The sequence below is a fragment of the Diuraphis noxia genome, unplaced genomic scaffold, assembly GCF_037042655.1.
Source record: "Diuraphis noxia isolate RWA-SAM2 unplaced genomic scaffold, SU_Dnox_SAM2 contig0004, whole genome shotgun sequence".
Classification (NCBI taxonomy): Eukaryota; Metazoa; Arthropoda; class Insecta; order Hemiptera; family Aphididae; genus Diuraphis; species Diuraphis noxia.
In genome coordinates, this window is record NW_028301714.1 from 54,388,058 (window position 1) to 54,410,075 (window position 22,018).

Consider the following 22,018-nt stretch of genomic DNA (forward strand, 5'->3'; position numbering starts at 1 on the left):
ACTTTAAATTTATTTACCTACATTTTTAAGCTTTGATCATGAACTGTGCACTCAGTGCCATCTACAACATAATCTTTCATTGATGAACTAATTATCCATGAACAATAATTAACTCGTGTTTAGATACACTGGTAATTGACTGCATAAATTATCGGATATTAGGAAAAACAGGTGACAAATCAGTTAGACATGATTTTGAGTTAATAGCAAAATGTCAAATGTAATAACAATCAACTTGCATCGGAGTTAATGTTGATTGTCACATAATGTCTATCCATGAATAGGTACCTAAAATAATATGACATTGTATTCTATGTTATTTGCTATTAAACTCACGTTATAAAAATAATACATAATATTATATATATAAAGATACTACCTAACGAAAGTGTCATTAATGGCTTTCCTCGATTGTAACATGTACTATGTTCTTAGGCGCCCACAGACATTTTTCTAGGGGAGGGGGGCAATGTTAGGATTTGAGGATAAATATTATAATTTTACTAGGTGTTTTAAAATAATAACCTTTTTTATTATACTCGTATACAATATAAAAAAAATATTTTGAAAAAGCTATTGGGGAGGCAAATACTCCAGATTTCCCCCCTGCGGGCGCCTATGACTATGTTTAATTAACGTAAACTGATTTTCATTTAATATTTAAACGTTTAAGAGGACGTGATACCCGCATGTGTTGTCTCCGTCTCACAAATGCGTGATATGGTACATTTTTCGCTCAGCAGAACACGTGTAGCTCCGTTAACTTAGAAATTATTGTGAACTGGCCTCTTATAAAATTTAAAGGTAAGATTATTATCTAGACAACCTCATATGCTTTTTATTTTATATCAAATTTAAAGCGAGTTATGAGTATTTTAAAATTGTACATTTTTTGTGCATCTTAAAATACTCATAACTTCCTTTAAAATTTAAATGTAATAAAAAGCATATGAGGTTAAATAGATAACGATCATACCTTTAAATTTTATGAGAGGTCAATTCACTCTAATTTTTAAGCTAATGTAAAATTTACTATATAATTCACTTGTAAGACAGAGACAACACATGCGGGTATCACGTCCTCTTAATACCTTATAATATGTATATGTCTATTCTTGTTAATACTTATTGTGCTATCAAATACAGATTGTAAATTTCATATATAAAAAATAAGTTATTGATGTTTAGCTGCCCTTTTTTAAAAATGGCGGCTACCGCCTTCAAAATTTAAATCTCCGATAAAACTGATAAGAGCAGTTATCAATTTAATATATTCACAGACTGATAAAGATAATAATTTATTATCTATACAATTATCCATGGATATCTATTTGAAAAATGATAATATCTAACTAAACAAAAAATCAGAAAAATATTTTAATAAAAATTTTTTCTAGAAGGACATTGTGAAACGAGACATGGCGGTCAGCTCATTAGAAACACATGAGACTTTTATACGAATGTTTTCTAAAATCACATATTAACTATAAACGCAGGTTCATACTACAGGTTTATCGGCTGCACGATCCGCGTTTCAAGCTATGTTTTCCGGAAAATTGATGAGCCCAGCTACTGTCAATTTCGTGATCCTGCGCCGCCGTGGGTTCTGGCTTAAATGTGTTTGTACAGACCTAGCCTTTGTATTGAGGAGAAATCCAACGATATATTTTGCTTCTAGACGTTGTATCAACGTCACTGCCTCGTTGGGATCGTCTAGAAATTATTACGATATACTGGGCGTTCCAAGAAATGCCAACCAAAAGCAAATCAAAGATGCTTATTACAAACTGGCAATGAAACACCACCCCGATAAAAATCAAGGAATACTCACAAAACAATTTAGAGACATTAAAGAGGCATATGATATATTGAGCAACGAATCTAGTCGGAATAATTACAATAACAATATGGGTAATTAATTTGGAACTTTGTATTATATTGTTGTATAATTCTCTTTTTTCATTAAAATGATCTTACAAATTCTAATTTAACTTATTTATTGATCTTCGGATTTTAAATAATTTATGTTGTTATCTAAATTCATATCTTAGTGTCTAAAGTATTGACCTGGAATTCTCATATTATGTTTTTTGCAGGTTCTTCAAACAATAGTTATAATAGTAGTACATCTAACAATTGGACATACAATTCTCCTTATGGCCGTTATGACACAAATCCTAAATATACATACAATAATAAAAACTGGTCAAGAACTGAGTACAGCCATCAAAGAACCAAACATGCTGGGGGCTTTGATCAACATAAACCATTTAATGTGTTCATAAATGTGATTTCAGTGCCCAAGAATATTATAAAAACTCAAATTGATATAATGTTATTGAGTTTTATCAAAAACCGTACATTAAAATGGATTTTGTTTCAACTATTTCAATATATATGGACATGGGGGTTAAATAATTTGAATTATAATGTACTGATATCTTCATCGACGCCGCATAACAATCCATTTGTTGAATTCATCAAAAATTTGCTTGAAAACCATACAGTTAGAATCGAACTAACAGAAATAGAAGCGATAAAAGGTAAAGCTGTTAGAGTGAAAGTAAATGAAAATGAAAAAGTTCTAGTGGTAAATATACCCCGAGGAGTACAGAGAGGACAATCATTCTACTTGTTTTACCTCATTGATGACAATGATAACACAACATTTAAAAGCTGAATTTTGTTACAATTTTTCTGTTTGTTAATTTGGATGAATTATAATTTATTTATTTGCAGAAATGTGTATTATGCATACTTTTTAAAATGATACAAATATCAATGTCATTAGAACTATTATCAAATATATGTGTTAACTTCTTTAGATGGCGACAGTGGCTCCGAAGTCTTCAAAATCTAGTAGGGCGAAAATATTTTAAAAGGTCCTATCCTAAATTTTCAAAATATGTCAGACCATGGCTCAACCTTAACATAGGATTCAGTGCCACTTGATGGCGAGGCTGTCTCAGAGCGCCCACCATCAACCACCCATAGCCAAAACTAAAAAAATGCAAACACCAGAAAATGGGTAAAGTTCGTCTAGACTGTTTGGGTGTTGAGGGTGACTCGGTAGGACGTGTCCCCCTCCAATTTTTGGGGATCTAAAAATATTGACCATTTGTTTGGTGACTATCCGAATAAGGTAAGTTGCAAACCTGGGTTCTTTGGGTGCGGAATGAAGAACACATTTGAACCAAAGCCCAGAATTTCGCTGAAACAAGACCATTGTTCCTGAGTCACCTTATAAGAAGATCGGTCGAGTGAATAATTAAGAGATGGATGTGCTGCTAGACATGGGCAGTAATTACTCATTCATTAAAGCAAGTGTGGTAATGATTCCTTAACCGTGAGGCATCCCCTCATCTGCTTTACAGTATCAGAAGTATCACAGTATTCCTTATGTGAATGCCATTGGAGAAGCGGAAACAGATTTTGTGCTCAATGGTGTTAAGCCTGGTAATTGATAATGTATAATTTTGTCAAAGATCAACTTCAAAACAATTTATCATAAATATAATACCATCAACTGTGGTTGAAAATATTAATAAATATTTTTTATTTTTCTTCAGTACCAAATCAGTCTTGTTAACAAATAATTTCAACTATAATCTGTTCAGAATAAGAACGTACCGGTTTGACGCTTCGAATGAAATGCAAAATGACTTCCAGACCCCTATCTGAGTATAATTGAGACGGCACGATTGCCAAGTAAACAGGGCTTTTAGAGAATATTCATAATAGTGTTAACAGTCTTAGAGTTAATCAACATATTCTAGCATTAGTAAATCACCAGCTTTAATAATAAATATAATAATTAATCATAAAATTAATCTGCATTCATAAATAATTAAATTGTAATCATACAAATACAAATTGGGCAGATTAATCTCATTAAATAAATTAATATAATCCTGACTGATAACTTGACGCAAGTTCATTAAGTGTAAATTAATTGGAATACATAATTCAAGAATTACATTTTTTGTACAATTAATGTGTTGGAGAGAACATAATATAAAAAAGTTTAGTAGTTTAGAAGTAATGAAATGGCATCTAATTCTTAACAATGCCTCTAACATTAGTACATTTTTCCTTTTAAGAGATTTAAAGTTTTTAAAGAGTTTATGATTGAAAAAGTTTTTTCAACCTTGGCATTACTTGAAGATAATATCAACATTTTAAGAACAAATTTTTGGATCTAACCTAACCTTTAACCTTTTCTAGAATCTCCAGAGGCGGCAAACTAGGATATTGTACGCCCAGGGAAATTATTAAAATTACAACCCAGGCTGACTATAAAACGAATAGTTTATGAGTATAACTTTATAAGTATTTAAAGTCTAGACAAGCAGAATAGTGGACAAACATTTTGCAGGGTAACCCCGTACCAATCCACTCTGCCAATCTAAACTATAAATACTTATAACTCATAGACTACTAACCCTAAATTTGATTTTTATGAATCAAAATACTTAGAAAAATATATTCTGCTTTGGAATATGAAATTAAAACTCTATGTTGTCATTCAAAAAAGAAAAAACTTTAAAAATGATAAGGATAAAAAATATTTTGAAAAAGTCAATACTTTTTTAAATAATGAGTGTTGTTTGATAAAAGAATCACCCTGTATGGCTGTATATATGATTCCCTACAAATTATTTTTAATAACTACATTTTTTTGTAGAAATTCAAAAAATATATTATAATGAATCTATTATGTGGGCTGTGGTGTAGCCAAGTTATACCACATAAAAGAAGATTCAGATTACAGTGATTAACAAATTTTCAATGATTCGGAATAACCCACCTGCAATGACATAACATACCTAAATATTTTATCAAAATTTGAGTGGTCTAACCGACATTAAAACTTAACCATCATAAATTGGGTTAATGCTTTATAAATGGTTTAAAAGGTAAAAATATAAACATAAAAAATTAGTTTATTATTTTCTCCTTGGAGTGAATTTTATAAGAACAAAAAATTTTGAAAAATAATCAAAACTTAATTACCTGAGACCTGCTCTGTATAAAAACAATTGTAGGAAATAAAAACCAATTTTTTTTTTGCTGTCATATTTTAGGTATTATATAGAAAATTATAAATAAATATTTTGTTAGTAGAACTATACATTTTTCTTTGCCTTTATTTGATTTTATTATTTTCATAATACTGTGTCACTACTAAATAGGGAGTCAACTATATAATAACTAGTCACTAGGTAATACCTAACATATATTATTACCCAAAATGATATACGTGTCGTGCCTGTATTATCTAAAGTCTAGACAGTCTAAATAAGTAAAATAGCTTTTAGGTACGATTTTGTATCAGAAAGGTATTATATACAATATAATGTAATGAACAACATAGGCTGTAGGTACCTTTTTTTTATCTTAATAGTAGTTTTAAAAGTATAAAATATTATCTTTATATGGTTAAATACTTGTACATTTCATACACACTCACGCACCATCAAAACAGAAACTAAATTATCCACACACGTAAATACTATCCCAAAACATGTATACCGTCAACGGTTTTTAATGATTTATTTAATTCATCAAAATTCACAAATTTGAATAGGTTTGGTACTTTTTGACTGCCATTTCTTATACAGTATAAGGTATCGATAACTTTTTTATTTTATTGTACTGAAAAATTATTTATTTATAATTTTCTGATTTATTAACTAACTTATTAATTTTTGTCTCTTATTATACAGCAGACAGAATACCTAAAATATGACAGCAAAATATAAAATTTTATTTTTATTTTCATAGTTTATTTTCAATTGGGTTTTTTTTACCGTAGTCTTCTTTTCCTTTGGTTTTTTTTCAGAAACTCCATAAAAACACTTGCTGTTTTGGTTCTATGCACCTCAATTATAATAGATCTTTATGGTAAAATATAAAATCTTTTATTTTGATAAAGGTATTGTATATACCTAACCTATTTAGGCCAATAAAAAACGTATTTAAATAATTTATAAAAGAAAATTTTTGCACTGAATTTTGTTTTTTGGGTGTGCGAATTTTTAGACAGGCTAATTTTTACATTAATACACACACACACATAGGTAAATTATGCAAACCTATGTAAATATTCTTTCCTTCCCTTTTATAATTCTAATTAAAATAATTTAAAACAACTTATGCAACTTTTAAATAGCTAGCAATTCAAAGAATTAAAATTGTATTTTAGGGGCAACGAGCTAAAGCCATTTTAATATTATTTGAAAAGGCAAATAAGATATAATGAATAATAAAATACTCTTTAATTCCAAAATTAAACATCATTCATAAAAAATATCAAAATATCAATTATTTTTAAATTTAAATAAGCGGATATTGACAGGTTTTAATGTGTAATCTATCAATTAAAGATAATAAAGTTACTTTACCTGTGCCTTTGTTCACCAATAAGATTTGGATAGTTGGCAGAACTATAGATTTAAACGAACTGCAAATAAATCTATAATTCTGCTAACAAAAGAATTAAAACAAAAACACATACAATTGTCTTGAAAATATCCTATATTAGTTACAAAATGGTTTTCTATATAATAAATAGTGTTGAAATTGTAAGTAACAAAAACATTAGAAATATGAAGTTGAACAAAAATTTAATTTAGTAATATTGAAATCTAAAAATTTTATCAAAGTGTACAACACAATTTATATAATACTGAACACAATCAAATAGTCGCTTTTTTATTTATATTTAATATTTAAACACTTGATAGTTTATATTCCACTAATTTGTCTGGTTCTATTTCAACAGGATTTCTTGTAGCATCAACGTAATGAAGAATTAAGGAATCTCCATTAAATATTAATCCATCAGAGACCATTCGACCAATTACACAATCCATTTGATTTGATAGGTGCTCACCATCTTCTAGTTTGAATAAACGCAGTTTAGGAGTATTACTTTTATCATTTCGATTTTCAATTTTCAAACGTACTGCAAATAAATCTATAGTTCTGCCAACTGTCCAAGTCTTACTGGTGAACAAAGGCACAGGTGAAGTAACTTTATTATCTTTAATTGGTGGATGAACAGTAAAATAAACTCTGTCGATGACTGGTATTTTGTTATCACCCAATGCTTTCCCTTTAAGTTTCATTAAACGAATCTGTTGGGCCATACGTCTCTTTTCTGGTTGTAATTCAGCTTGCCTTAGACTTGCTTCAATCTAAAATAAATGTAATAAGTATTTTTTAAAGAAAAAAGTTTATTAACCTACTTTCTTATCTGCTTCTCCTTTAGCTATCGCAAATTGATCTTTGGATTTTTTAGCCGCTTCTCTTAAAACTTTCCTAGCCTCTTTTCCGGCGAGTTCATCTAGACAACCATGATGTCTATGCGCCAGACAATAATGCTTATCACATTTTGGGCATAGCATTTCACATGGATTTTTTGACATACAACTATAAAAAGTGCATTTGAACCAAGTCGTTTCCTAAAATATTATGAATCAATTAAATGGAATTCCTCAAAATGTGTAGGTTCATACATGGGCGGATAGGCCATTTTTCAAGTTTAGTTATGATCAGTTATTATAAAATTAACATCATATAGGATACTGAATTTCTTACTAGCTTTGGTCCCAAATCATTAGTACATTCAATGGAAACACATTGATGACTATCGAATCTTGAATGGTCTTTACAAAATAGGGCATTACATTTATCGCATTTGACTGGCAAGAAATCCAATTGTTTACAGTCCTTGTGGGCACATTGTTTACCAAAATCTGGAAACTCCATGATAAATGTGTCAAACTCGGGGTGGTGGAGGCAACGGGTTGTCACTAAGTATGTTTGTAAGAGCTAAGTCGGTCCACTTTGTATCTTGTTGAGTAAGCGTCAAATGAGCATCGGTGGCGTCCGCCTCAGGATCAGGTAATTCTTTAACGGGAACAACTATTTCGTCAAATGACAAGTTTTCTTGACGCCAAGTGTCGTCAATTAGTATTTGCAAACGACAGTTGGCTGGTGGGAAACTATCCATAACATTAAAAATTTACCTAAAACATAATTTAACATTATAACGAAATAAATAAGTTTCATCTATTATAACGTATAAATTATAGTTTAATTTTGAAATCACTTACTCGCTCAGTAACTGACATTAAACAATATAATACTGAAAACTGTGTGCTTTGTTATTTAGTTATGATATTGGCTCACTCGCTCACTTTTCGTTAAAAAATAATAACGTTCAAGTCCAAAACTTCAAAACACTAGGCAAGTTGATGTCTTGATAATAACTCTGATTTTAGTGATTTTACTGTTTCAAATGATAACCTCTAGAAGTCTAGAATATTCTATTTGTGGTTATTAACCTAACCTACCTATTATACCAAGTTTAATATTATACCGCATACTTACCACAGTTGTAGTTGTTGTATCTATTCTGTGGTTGTAGACAAAACAATGGTGTTGTACCCATTCAAATATTAATTTATTATTATTAATTTATTATGCTTTATGCTTATTCTACTGAAAACTTTAGAAGCATAGAGCTTGAGCACTTTATAATTTTATAAATGCTTTTCCTACACAATTATTCCTAAACAGTTATACCACATACAATTTTCTGAATTATAGACTACAGTCATATGCTTAAGACGTCATAACCATGAATTTAGATACTACTTATGTATCTACTATACTATAATAATATAGTATAATGATATTAAAATGATCGTCTAAAAATAATCTATTACGTAAAGACATTACAAACATTATCTGAGATCTGACCATTTGCTACATAAAGTCGAATATACAAATTATAGATATGAGCACAGAAATACAGTAAAAATATAAACCAAGTTTATAGAATTGTAGAAAGAAAATCCCCCGACGAATGATCCCGGAAAAAAAATCCCCAGACTGCAATATTACTCATAACCTCATGAAAATGGTTGAACATATGTTTTTAGATGTTAATTATTATCTATAATTAGCGCATTATTAATATTTAATTACAAATATATTCAAGAAATTAATATATAGTGATAACAGAATATAATATAAATAATTGTATTACAATATTTTGTTTTATATTCCGATAACACCTACTTACAGTAAAAACATAGCATGTAAAAATATTTCTAACAACTATTATATTAATTTATTGAATGATATAATATAATATAATTTACATATTTGTAATGAAATATTAATAATGTGGTAATTATAGTTACTAATTAACGTTTGAAAAATATTTATGAATGAGGTTGTGAGGTTGTGTCTGGGGATTTTTTTTCCGATTACCAAGTTTATAATATTAAATTTGTATTAAGTCTGTGCAGTCATCATTGTGTCTAAAAAACTCAATAAACTAATAGACATAGGTGATAGGTATGAATCTTACGATTAGTCTAATTTAATTGTCTATTATAATCATTAATCACAGATACATTTACTAATACTAATATTAGTTTATATCTATGATTATAATATGAAAGGCCCATTACATAATATTATCGAGTATTGACCTGTATTGATGATAATGTTGAAGGTGCATTCAGAACATATAGTTCTGTGATTCAGTTATTCAATACAGTGACGACAGTAGCACATATTCAAAATTTTTCTGGGATAGAAGGTAATATCTGCCACTGCATCAATATTAAAAATATCAAACCATATTAATATTTATTTATAGTCGATAGTATAAAGGTCCTTCAAATTTGAGTTAGATGTTACGGGCTCTCAGATTTTCAGAAATTATTAGAAATGGATTTATTTATTTATATTTATTTAAATTGAAATCACAATACATGTAAATATACTCCTATTCCTAATCAAATCGCAAAAAAGGGTATTATAAATAATAGAATGCTTATATAAGATAACTGATAAGCTATATTCAAAACTATAATTATCTGAAATAGTTTTTCTTAAATATTTCCATTTGGTTTAAAGTTATTGATGTACAACCGTAAAAAATAATTTTAAAATCAGAGAAATAAAAAACAATCGATGTTAACATTAGTTACATTTACTCATTTACTAGGTATTTACATCATATCAAAAAATATTTTGAACATTAAAGTATCAATTTTTTTTTTTCTAAAATGTGAAAATGAATAGTTAGTAAATTTTGGATTCAATCTTCTCCTACTCATTTACCACCCGAATGTTTATCGTTTTCAATCATCCGCCTTTCCACTTCAGCATCCAGTGCCTTTTGCTTCCTCCGACCAAGGGGTGTTCTCGAATACCACTGGTTGAACGCTTCGTCTTCTTCTTTATAAACGGGATCATGTCGAGCAAGTGCGTTCAGGATTTCCACGTGCATCAGAGGTCGGATCGTCAGCTGTAACACTCTTTTGCACGTCATCACCTACATATAGATATGCAGGTACAAATTAAAAATCGCTATAAATTATATTTATATATACATGGTGGCTACTACCTACTTCCTGTGTCCTATTGTGAACACTGTGTATACACTGTAAACTACGTAAACACTACCAGTCTACATATTTCAAAGTTTTAAATTAATTTTAAAAAAATAATAATATACCTCTTGCAGTACTTTTATGATGGTTCCGATGCTGTAGCCGTCAGATAATTTTGCCAACGAACTAACGTCAAATTTTCGACTGAGTCCACTGTACTGGAATAAAAGTTCGTTCCATATGTGATACAAACTGGCATAGTCCGGGCGGGGTATGACAATAATTTTCCCGTAAGTGCCGGTCAAAGATTTTTGATCGCAATCCCAGGGACAGCAGGAAGTACCAAGTAACAATATCTGAAACGCGAGTACATCGACAGTGACAATAATATGTAGTTACTATACAAAATGTCAATATGTATAAATGTTTAGTTGATACATCTAAATGCAGAAACATGTAATACTTTCATACAAAGTGATGAATTCATCTTAGAACACTCGATATTCAAACCTAACTGCCTATATGACTGTAAGCAATTTGTAATGTTTGTTCATCGCTTTGTTAGGTAAAATAGTAAAGAAATAAAAGCGATAATAAAATCACCCATTTAAGTAAAATATATAAATATATGGACAGTTTATATCATATATGTAAATAATTTATGTAGATTGTTGGTATTATATAGTTGGTAGCCGGTAGGTAAAATACTAATATTATTATATTATGTTTATACATATATAAAATAATATGTAATACTAAACTCGGTCCGTTGGAGTGATAGCCTTGACAAGCTTAGGCAAGTCTTTTTTAAGCCTTTTAGGGTCTGTCTTATCAGTTTTCGGCACTTTTTTCATAAAAGTCTTCTCTGCATCTTCGATATATATCACTGATGGTTGTAGCAACCTGTAATAATATAAGTATAGGTAATAGGTAAATATAAGGTATGTCGTTTATTGTATATTAGGTACCATACAACGATATGCATTTAGGGGCCAGATGCCGGTTTTTCGAATTGTTTTTAATTCAATAAAACTTGAACAATTCACTTTACATTTTTGTTTTCATCTTTAGAGGACGTTATACCCGCACATGTGCTGTCTCCGTCGTAAAGTGCGTAACATGGCTATTTTTACGTTTAACAAAACATGTGTAGCTCTGTGAGTTCAAAATTAAGAGTGAATTAACCTCTTATAAAGATTAAAGGTAACATTATTATCGAAGGATTTTCATGGGCTTTTTTTTAAAGCGAGTTATGAGTATTTTAAAATTGCAATTTGTATTAGGAGTTGATACGGTGTATTATAAAAAAAAAATGATTTCACATATTTTAGGCATTATAGAATTATTAAATGTTTTAATAAGTATTTTTTTATCTGAAAGAAGAAGACATTCTATAGGTCACATCGAGCCACGATATTTTATTTTATTTCAAATAATGGTATAAAATAATTTGAAAAACGATCGTATTATCGTTTATTATAATTAGACATATTGTAAAGTTTGCGATTAAAATATTTAAAAACGGAGTTTAATACTGCCCTATAGAATTTTACCCTCTAAAAATTAGATAAAACCTATCAAAATTTGATTGATCCTACAGGAAAGGATAGGATCATTATTACAGTAGTTTATGTTTGTGGACAAAATTACATGGGTAGTAGTACCCATCAAAGATCCAGATCGAATTTTTAAACACTTACTTTACGCGCATTAACACCACAACACCTATAATATCTTAGTATCTTACACACATAAAAATAATGATTGAAATAACTTTTTAAATTAGAGTAGGTACTAAATTGATGTCTATCACGGGAGCACACTTATGATGAATAATGATAAGAACAAGAATACGTCCATAATATAGTTATTTAGTTATTATATATCTGCACTTCTACTTATCATCGCCTATAGAGTGGTTGAGTTGTACCGGCTGGTACAAATAAATTCTGCCTCTATTATAGTATATATATACCCGTATTAGCACAACTAGGGGTTGGGGGACTTGGTACTCCCAAGTATTTCCATAGCCGTTCTATAATAGTTGAACAATAATGAACCTTGACAATTTTTAATCACACACCTCCAAATTTTTCTTACAAGCGATGATTACGTACAGCTTACACTTATGAACAATATGAACAGTAGGAAGATACCCAATTAGAATTAATACTATTTAAACTATATATGTCTTTTATATAATTATAAAAATTAAATAACACATCTACCTTTAATATATTGTAGTTTTTTATGTTTTATTGTAGTGAATGTCAAAACTGAAAAGTATTTTTTTTTTTTTTTATTAAAACCACAACGAAATTATATTTTTTCAACAATAACTATTATATGAAAAGTACATTAAATTGTGATTCTTAAGTAAATTTATTAATATTTATGTGTTTTAGGTGCGAGCTACACAATATTTTTACTTTTTTACCCCATAAATCGGTGGCACCGCACACTTATACACCCATTATATTGCATCTCCTCTCATTTAATGTGTGGACCTGTTTATATTTTATTACATGACGCAGACATATTAAAGTCACTGCAGCCCTGGGAAATGGTAACAATAGCCCGTTCCCGGATATTATAAAAATGTAATACAACGCACGACCTTGCCACTTTGTTGACGAGATGGAGCAACATGGTGAGTCCCGATTTTCCGGGATATTTGCCTACGATGTTGGCCGAAGTCAGATCGAACAGCGTGGCCCCCAGCTCGGTGCACACGGCGTTGACCAGCGTGTGTTTGCCAGATCCGTGAGCTCCGGCGATAAGCACGGAACGCACAGGCGGCCCGGCCTGGTGTATCTGATCGCTGATCATTGGCAGCACGCAGCTGTCCCTGACCGCGTGCCGGATGTCACCGAGCGTCGGGCTTGGATCGTTGTCCCACCGCATGACGTCACAACCAGCGTACGACGCGTCCCCCTTGAATGAGCCCAATCGAGTTGCCGGGTACTTGTGCACGATTCCGTTCATCACCAATTCTTCGAATAGCGATTCCAACTGAAACAGTGCATCGAGTCATTATCACCATATGGAGCGAACAATTTTTTCCATCCCTCCATCCACCCGCAAAACAAAATAATAATGTAATTATGTACCTAATGTAAGAAGCATAGGCGCAAATAAAGTCGGAACTCGGAGACCAAGCCCCAAAGATGCCATACATTTTCTTCGCCACAAATCTCAAACGCTATTTAGTAAGCATAGTTTTATATTATGGTTAAATTAATTCATAACGTAATAGTTATGAATTTTTTTTTGTATTTAAATATATTATTCTTGGATTTATTGAAGCAAATTGATGTAGCCATCAGTATATTAAACGAATGTATAGAATTAAATTTTTCTCGATTCAAGAATACATTTGATGAAAACCTATGTTTTTATTTGAAAATGTATCCAAGTCTTTAGTTTATTTAACTGTAACTCTCCTAGTAACTTTGAAATACTCTAGAAGTATTTTAAAGTTGTTTTAATTGATTTTTGTTCATTTTTTTGGATGAGTGAATATTCAAAATACAATACAATATAGTTGAATCATGGAGTTGGATACATCATACAAAATACAATTTAATTATTTCAACTAAGCATTTAATACATTTTTTGTTCCATATTAATTATTTAATGAATTTGAATTATATACATTTTTAAACGGAATAAATTTTATAAACAAGCATTTTTGTACACATAATTTTTTTTACATTTTAAGTGCATATTTGAATGAAAATCAGTGCATAACTGCATGCTTATTTCGTACATTTTTAGGGCGTATAATTTCAGGCCCTACTTATATAATTCTCACCAATTACCAATTATAATATCATTTTTTAATGTTTAAGTCAAACTAACAACGTTTATGTTGCTGTTAAAACATTTATCAATAAAACCTACTTAAAACAAAACCAAATTAGCTCAAAAAATCATCAATATGCAGACATACCTTATTTCTATAGGCTCTTTTATATAAAAATAAATATTGTATATATAAACTTTATGTACTACAATACATTATGTATTATAGGTGCGCTCAAACTTAAAGTCACAGTTATTCAAAATGCATAATTTCTTTTGTGTACATAACTCTCCATATCATGGTAATAAATTGGAGATTTCAAAGTTTTCTTTCTTAAAATATATATTTAATATAATATAGTTATATGCATATGTCTTATAACATTGATGTACCAGATCGGTTTAATTTTTTATCCATATCCCTTTAAAGATTTAGTTAAGAACAATTTCTATACACATCATGTTATAATAGTATAGTATAAACATTAATTTATTTATTCTTTTTATAATCATTATACATTTTTTTCTGTATTTTGGTTTTCATAGCTAAGCCTATATAATAGTATAAGTTACCTTTAAGGTATTTAAATCGCTAATATTGCAGAAAGTTTAGGAAAATAACGCGCTCGGAATTCTAATGTTGCTGGCCGTTAAGAACGATTACCTATCGTACTCGCTGGCTAGTAACAAACTTAGTCGTCTAAGAGATTTTTAAATTTATCGGTCTCTGTGTTGAAAGGGACAAATTTAGTTCATTTGCAATTCTCAATTCGACCAGCTACTACATACGCACATTTAAAAAATGGCTGCTTATTACCGTAACACACACGAAATACAAGTCGAACTACTCCATATCCTGCATGAAATAATTGTGGGCATCATGGACGGATTGTACGACGAACACGACAACATGCACACCTGGCTCATTACTCTACTGAATTCTATCGATCAAGATACCATGTCGAGAATTTTCGAGCTGTTTCAAGAGTCGGAACCCGTGGATTCCACTGTGGTCCTTGAAGACGTCACGCTCAACGCAGAAGATACTAAAGACACCAATGACCAGGTGCCAATTTTCGTGATCAGAAGTGCATTATTGTCGAGTGGCGACGCGCCGTCCTTGGAGTTGGGGCCCGTCGAACCCACTCCGATTCCCAAGGAAGGCCCACTCGACGATGCGGTGAAGAAGACGTGTGAAGCTGAGAACGAAATTGAGCCGGCTCAGGGCATTGAAGAGCCAGACAACGGTGAGGTCGTAGGTAGGCTGGACCCGCCAGCAACAACCGGAAAATCCGACCAGCCACGAAGGTACAAGACCTCGTGCTGGAAAGGCGTCAGGCGGATTTTCCGACGTCTATGTTGCTGGCGAAGAGAAACCGTCCGCGACCCACGTTAGTCTGGCGGTCCCCTAAGGGCCGAAGATGTCGTCAGGAAGACGGCGACGTATAGGAGGGGAGGATACGGGAAAGAGCACGGAAGGTGCACGGCGGTAAGTCACCCGAACGCGTTTCCCGTCCACCCCCGTAGCGACGGGTTCACGAGCGTAGCGCGCTCGGTCGTCGTTGACGCGCGAGACCCTCTGGCGGCTCGGCGAGCGCCCGGCAGTTACGGTCGCGTGGATCGACGGACGACGATGTCGACGGCACTGTGGTTAGTTGAGGTAGCGGCGAGGGCAACGATTCCGCCCCGACCGTACCTACGATGATGACGACGGCGATGGCGACTCGTTACGATGGCAGTGGCGGACACCTTGGCACGGGGTAAGTGGTATAGAGATTTATGCGCTAGGAACACGGACGTCAGCGGCACCGGACCCGAGGAAACTATGAACGTTTCAGGGTCCGGTGGCGTGCGACTTCGTGGCGACAGTCATTGCAGGACAAAGACGCGGCTGAAGGGACGACGCCAGGACGAAAATTACCGATTGTCAAGGATCGCGGCACGTCGCTCGTGCGCCGGTCCGATGGCTCTCGCCTTTTCGTCCCGCGGTAAACCCACATCGGCCGGGTCGCTTGTCCGCATAGCGATCACCGTCCACTCCGCATGCGCCAAATCTCGATTCTCTCGCTTCGTTTCCAACGGTATCCGCCGCAAGTCTGTCGCTAGAGTCGTCTCGCCGTCAACCATCAAAGCGCTAACATCGCGTACTAGCCGCCGTTGCTTGTCGCCGTCGACCATCGCTCCCGCGGCCGTCTCGGTCTGGCATCGCCGGCTGGGCAAGGTCGTCACGCGTCCGAGCAAACGCGCCCGTGACACTCGTCTACCCGTGGGACCGGTCGTGGAACGTTGTGGAGGTGACCAGTGGCCAAAACTGTTACAAATCCGCACCCAATCGCCATCCCGTATCCTCCCCTCCTTGTTTTTGTGTCTCCTGACTGACGTATTTTTTTTTTTTTATTTAATTTTATAACTTTTTTTGTGTATATACTGTTGTTGGTTATCTCCTTCTTCTATATTGTTTGTCTCCCCCCCCCCTTTTCGACTAAATCTTGTACATGCAATATTTAAATTATAGTCATTTTGTACTATTTTTTCTCTCTTTTTTTTTAAAAATGTTTCCCCTTTTTGTATTTGGACCATGAGCATTCCTCCTACCACTTTTTTGACTTTAAAAATCTTTTACTTGTAAAAATGTAATAATTTAGCCATTTTGTGCTAATTAATAAAAATGTATACATATTATATCTTCAAAAATGTTTTCCTTATAATAATAGCAACTTTGCTCTATTTTTTGACAGTTATAAAATATTTTTTCAAAACTGTATGTTCATTTTTTTTATTTGAAACATGTACCTATATAAATTTATACATTTGTTACTGTTCGTTCAATTTTTATAATATTTGAATTTTGTAATTAATTATACATTTGTTAAATTAATAAAAGATAATTTTTGTATACACAAGCAATTTTAGTTTCTTCTTTTTTCGTATTGTTAAGTGTGTAAATCAAATGTTAATGACAAAAAAATAATTAAATGGTATAATATGTCTCACGTTGTACGATATAAGATATAATATAAAATAATTGTCTTAGAGTGATTTACTACATTATTCATTTTGTGACTAGATTTTATTTGCCCAAATAAAAAGAAATGCGAAAAGGTTTGATGTTAAATTGGACAGTTCTACATCATCTGGAATATTTAGTTTTAATTTTTTGAGCTCTTTAAAAAAAAAAATAATGAATATCTTAAAACGTTAAAACTCTATCATCACTTTCTCTCTCTCTCTACCATATACACAAATTTAACTCGAGAATTCCTAATCAAATATTCAAAATAATACCATACTCAATGATAATACCGATTTTCTTTTCCCATGCATTTCGATATAATAGCATGACAATAGTAAGACAATAGTAGGACATCTTCCTCTTAACCTTTTATATAAAAATAATTTCTATTTAATAAAACTAAATTATTCGTAATTTAATATGCAATTATTTATTCTTTCTGTTGTCTAATTTTATCTAAATATAGAATACATTTCCAAATTTATGTTTACCTATAAAATTATAAGTGTATATTTTTTATCATTAGGTACATACTTGAAACAATTAAAATCGCTAATAATACAAAAATATAGCTAATATTATAAATTAATTAATAAATTAAAAAAATTAAGTAAATATTATATAACTTTAAATAAGTTTAAGAGTATAAAATAATTAATAATTAATAAATATATTTGGGTTTCTGTCTACGCAAAATTAGAAATTAGACAAAAAAAATATTTTATATTAAATAAAAAAATATTGGTAACGACGACACGTCACGATCTCGGATCTAACATAATTTTATAAAACCAAATAAAAGGATTGATTCAGGGACTAAAATTGTGTGCAGTACGACACACTTTGTGTAGTACGAAATGCCAAGTGTGTAATACGAAATTAAAAAATTCTTGTTGGGAAATTGATAGATAAGAATTTAATGTATACCATCTATGTTATCAATATTTTGATTATATGTTTATTTCCTTATATTATCAGCTATGGCTATTGCTATTTTTAGAATTATTATCTTATATTATAAAACCATTGATTAAGACATATTATACAGTACCTACAGTTTTATATATAGTATATACTATTATACTTCTAATCTATGATAAGATTAATATCAATCAATCAACTACGATCTATGATTCCAGATTTTATTTTAGTTATTATTTAATCTACTTTATTCAATATTGGTTAGAAAATTTAACTATTTAAGTATTAAATATTTTAATATTATTAATGTATAAGTGGCTGATAAAAAAAGAGAAGACAATCGACCCAGCTATATCTACCGTTACAGCTCAAAATGAGCTATAAATGATATGCCTAAAGAGCCTGGTGTTAAGAGCAATATAAATAATATAATAAATAATGTTTGTCTTGAAAAAGTTCCTCAGACTAAAGGTAAGAAATTAATATACTATGAAAGTCATTTATTGCAAATTGTATTTAAGGATTATAATAATAATAATAATAATAATAATAATAATAAATAATATCAATTTAAATAGTTGATATTTTCATTACTTAATTTTTTAAAATAATTTATTATTAATTCAGTATTAGTTGGTAATGTAACTTGAATTTGATTAGACGTGTTATATTGTTTAGATAATGTTAATTTAAAAATTATAAGCAATAATGAAAATAATGGTGATGAAAATGGAGCTTCTTATGTGGCAAATAAATTAAATTCTGTAAACCACACTAATGATGATATTCCTGAAGAGCCTGGTGTTAAGAGCAATATAATAAATAATGTTTGTTTTGAAAAAGTTCCTCAGACCAAAGGTAGGAAGTTAATGAGATGTTCTATTTGTGTTCAGTATCCAGGTACAGTATTGATACACACAAAGCAAAAAAATCATGTACCAGCTATTTGTTCATCTGGTGGTACTGTTCCGAGAAAATATATATTTTCTAACCATTTATTATCAAAAGAACACTTTGAATGTTTAAAAGTGCATCGTTTGTCTACTTTACCTAAAGAAGATAAAACCAAAGAAGCTCCTTTAGATAAACTAATCTCTGCACAAAACCTAAAGGTATCTCAAAAAATCAGTGAGTTGATGTGCACGGTTTTTAATGATGCCAAACGAGGAACTATCAGTGCCTGGTCATGGCCTTCTAGTGAAGTTGCTTATTTAAAACGACAAAAATTAGATATTCAACAAAAATTTAGCCCATTAAAACCTTTGGAAGGAGAACTTCAATATATTAATCCACCTGGACATAGAGAAGTTTATTCTGCAACAAAATACTTTCTCAAAATGAAATTTATGATATATTGAATAAAGTCTGGACACTGGAAATAAATTATAAATTTCCGATAACATCAATTACTTCTGGAAAAGACCAAAAAGTAAGAAATCTTAAATTTCAATATTCGTGGTTAATGTGATTTCCTTGGTTGTCATATTCAGGTGGTGCATTTTGTAAATTTTGTGTAGCGTTTTCGAAATCTCATGGTGGACACAATTCTCAATTGTTAGGTAGTCTTGTGTTAAAAAAATTTATTTTATTTTGTAAATTTTTGAATTTTAGATTATATTTTTTATATTATAATATAACACATTTGTTTTTATAAAAATAAAAATAATACATTTGAAATACATATTATTTTTTAGGACCCCCCCCCCCACAAAATTTTTGAAAATCCGCCACTGCAATCATGGATAATTCTTATAGAACATGTTTTATTATTAAACAAAACAATATTAAAGTTATTTTCTTTTGTCTTCCATAAACCAGGACAAAATTAATGGTCAGCCGGCACTCCGGGACATGCTGTTAAAACTGAGACTGTCCTGGTCAAACCGGGACGAATGGCAAGCCTATTCTGTGAGCGCTCATATTTATGAATATTATTGTTGCATAGGTATTTAAATAAGAAATAAAAAAGCAATTATTGTAAATATTTACAGTTCTATCAGGAGTTAAATCCTTGTCACGTTTTTTCTTTGCTTTTTTACTACTTCTTTTTACTTTTTTCTGTTTCTTTGACCTTTTGATTCGAATAGCATTGTCTTTATCAAGTGCATTTTGTAAAATCTCAAGTTCAGCTCTCAAATTTACATCAACTATCTAATTATGAAAAAAAAAACATATTTTTTTCGATCATTTCAATCTAGTCAAGATTTTCTAATCAATAAGATGTTTGCCAATTTACCTTTCGTAGATCTCGTTCCACTTCAGCTGCTTTTTGAGCCTTAACAATGCTTTTAATATGCATTTGGCTTGAGTTTTTTGACTCATCCATCCCTTTCCAAACTTCTTCATACTCTGAACTGGCCAACATAAGTTCTTGGAGAAAATTTGAAGGTCCCATTTTAAAACCAGTGTCTTCTTCATCAGCTTTTTTCTTAACTTCTTCTTTTGACTCTTTTCCCGCAATTGATTTGCTTTTATGACCTAACAAAAATTATTACTTATATAACCATTTTAACATTCTACACACTTCTGCGATTGAAATTAACTAACTTTTGGTTCCTTTAGATGATGACTGGCTTGTTGATTTACTATGAGAACTTGCAGTTTTGTATCTAGTATAAATTACAGCAGACCCACCACTTTCTTCAGATGGTAAATCGGGAAATTTACCAGTTTGTGATTTCACTCCCATATACCATGCACGTACTTCATCTCTAATATCTTCTTTCATTTTTTCCTTCATATGGTCACTAATCTTTTGAGTTTCAATGTTTAATTATCAAATAATTAAACTATAATTAAATAAATAAACAAGAATTATATACTTTTTCTTTTTCCTGTATTAGTGCTAGTTCATATTCTTTCTGTCGTTTTGCTTGAACAATCCTTCTGGCACTCTTAACATCTTCCGCTTTTTGTTGTTCTTCGGTATCAATTGAGTTTGGAGGTAACATGCCAATCAGCAACATTTCTTCAACTACTCTACTTCTTATTTTTCTCCTCGTTATAAAACCTCGCCATACTCTCTGTATTTTCATTGCAGCTTTTCTGGCATTATCACTAAGTTCCACATCTCCAGCATCAGGTTTATTCATTGCTCTAACTTCTTTCATGAATTGAGCTCTCATTCGTCCCTGCCGTGCCCTCTCGTGTTTTTGTATCAATAATATTGCTTGTCTTATAGGCATATCAACTTCAATTTTCTCTTCTTCGTAAAAACCAGTTTTCTTCAATACTTCATCAATAAATTTACTTTGCCATTCAATTGTTTTAAGTCGTTCATTTCGATAATGTGATGGTATTGTCAGTTCTACATCTTGTGGTAATAACCCTAACTGTGCAGTTGCCGAGTCCAAGTATGTAAATTCATTATAGTTCAAATTTACCATATCGTTTTTTAATTCTAAATAACGCCCCAAAGATAATTCTAGAATGTTCCTAATAAGTATTCGTTTTTGAGGCTGAATAACTTGATCATAACATTCATCCAGTTTATTAATCGCTAATATATAACTGACCATAACTGTAGACAACTCTTTGAACACAACAACTTTATCTTTATTAGTTTTAGATGTAAGTAGGTTTGAGTCATTTTTTGTAGCCTCGTCCAGTGTTAATTGAGCTTGTGCCCACAACTCATTATATGTTCTGTAAGACATGACCTAACATTTAATAATGTTTATTGTTTTGTAATATAAAAATAAAAAATAAATTCAACTTTATTGTTTTATCAACCCTTTAGTTCTTCATGTTTAATCAATAATATTGTGTTACTATGTCTGTGTTCAGTCAACCATAACATGACAAGACAAGGCCACAAGGGTACCTAAATTAGAGGATAAATATTTTATAAGATTATTCAGAT

The 22,018-nt window shown here is 31.3% G+C and overlaps 5 protein-coding genes across 7 annotated transcripts; 2 read left to right on the forward strand and 3 right to left on the reverse strand.

Annotated features, from left to right (window-relative positions):
• The first annotated feature begins 1,334 nt into the window (after positions 1-1,334).
• On the forward strand, positions 1,335-2,742 carry LOC107173333 (uncharacterized). The gene is made up of 2 exons (XM_015523841.2): positions 1,335-1,911; positions 2,097-2,742. The coding sequence occupies exons 1-2, from the start codon at positions 1,542-1,544 to the stop codon at positions 2,678-2,680; spliced, it is 954 nt and encodes a 317-aa protein (XP_015379327.2). The 5' UTR covers positions 1,335-1,541; the 3' UTR covers positions 2,681-2,742.
• A 3,777-nt stretch (positions 2,743-6,519) lies between these two features.
• Positions 6,520-7,783, reverse strand: LOC107173356 (AN1-type zinc finger protein 1-like). Its single transcript, XM_015523867.2, has 3 exons — positions 7,603-7,783; positions 7,251-7,466; positions 6,520-7,199 (listed from the first exon to the last, which is right to left on the reverse strand). Exons 1-3 carry the CDS (start codon positions 7,771-7,773, stop codon positions 6,732-6,734), a joined length of 855 nt encoding a protein of 284 aa, XP_015379353.1. The 5' UTR covers positions 7,774-7,783; the 3' UTR covers positions 6,520-6,731.
• LOC107173357 (anaphase-promoting complex subunit 13) lies at positions 7,784-8,304 on the reverse strand. The gene is made up of 2 exons (XM_015523868.2): positions 8,121-8,304; positions 7,784-8,033 (listed from the first exon to the last, which is right to left on the reverse strand). The coding sequence occupies exon 2, from the start codon at positions 8,015-8,017 to the stop codon at positions 7,784-7,786; it is 234 nt and encodes a 77-aa protein (XP_015379354.1). The 5' UTR covers positions 8,018-8,033; positions 8,121-8,304.
• Positions 8,305-9,999: 1,695 nt separating this feature from the next.
• LOC107173354 (dynein regulatory complex subunit 11) lies at positions 10,000-21,926 on the reverse strand. 2 transcript variants are annotated; one of them, XM_015523866.2, is made up of 8 exons: positions 20,979-21,926; positions 20,704-20,908; positions 20,393-20,634; positions 20,146-20,307; positions 13,036-13,430; positions 11,180-11,321; positions 10,544-10,774; positions 10,000-10,360 (listed from the first exon to the last, which is right to left on the reverse strand). In XM_015523866.2, the coding sequence occupies exons 1-8, from the start codon at positions 21,810-21,812 to the stop codon at positions 10,139-10,141; spliced, it is 2,433 nt and encodes an 810-aa protein (XP_015379352.2). In that variant the 5' UTR covers positions 21,813-21,926; the 3' UTR covers positions 10,000-10,138. The 2 variants fall into 2 exon arrangements, with proteins under 2 accessions (XP_015379352.2, XP_089083587.1); XM_089227461.1 differs by having other exon boundaries at positions 13,033-13,430.
• LOC149056202 (uncharacterized) lies at positions 18,372-20,138 on the forward strand. Of its 2 annotated transcripts, XM_089227463.1 has the most exons (4): positions 18,372-18,627; positions 18,835-18,983; positions 19,050-19,585; positions 19,975-20,138. In XM_089227463.1, the coding sequence occupies exons 1-3, from the start codon at positions 18,546-18,548 to the stop codon at positions 19,512-19,514; spliced, it is 696 nt and encodes a 231-aa protein (XP_089083589.1). In that variant the 5' UTR covers positions 18,372-18,545; the 3' UTR covers positions 19,515-19,585; positions 19,975-20,138. The 2 variants fall into 2 exon arrangements, with proteins under 2 accessions (XP_089083589.1, XP_089083588.1); XM_089227462.1 differs by having other exon boundaries at positions 18,375-18,627; positions 18,835-19,585.
• Positions 21,927-22,018: the final 92 nt, after the last annotated feature.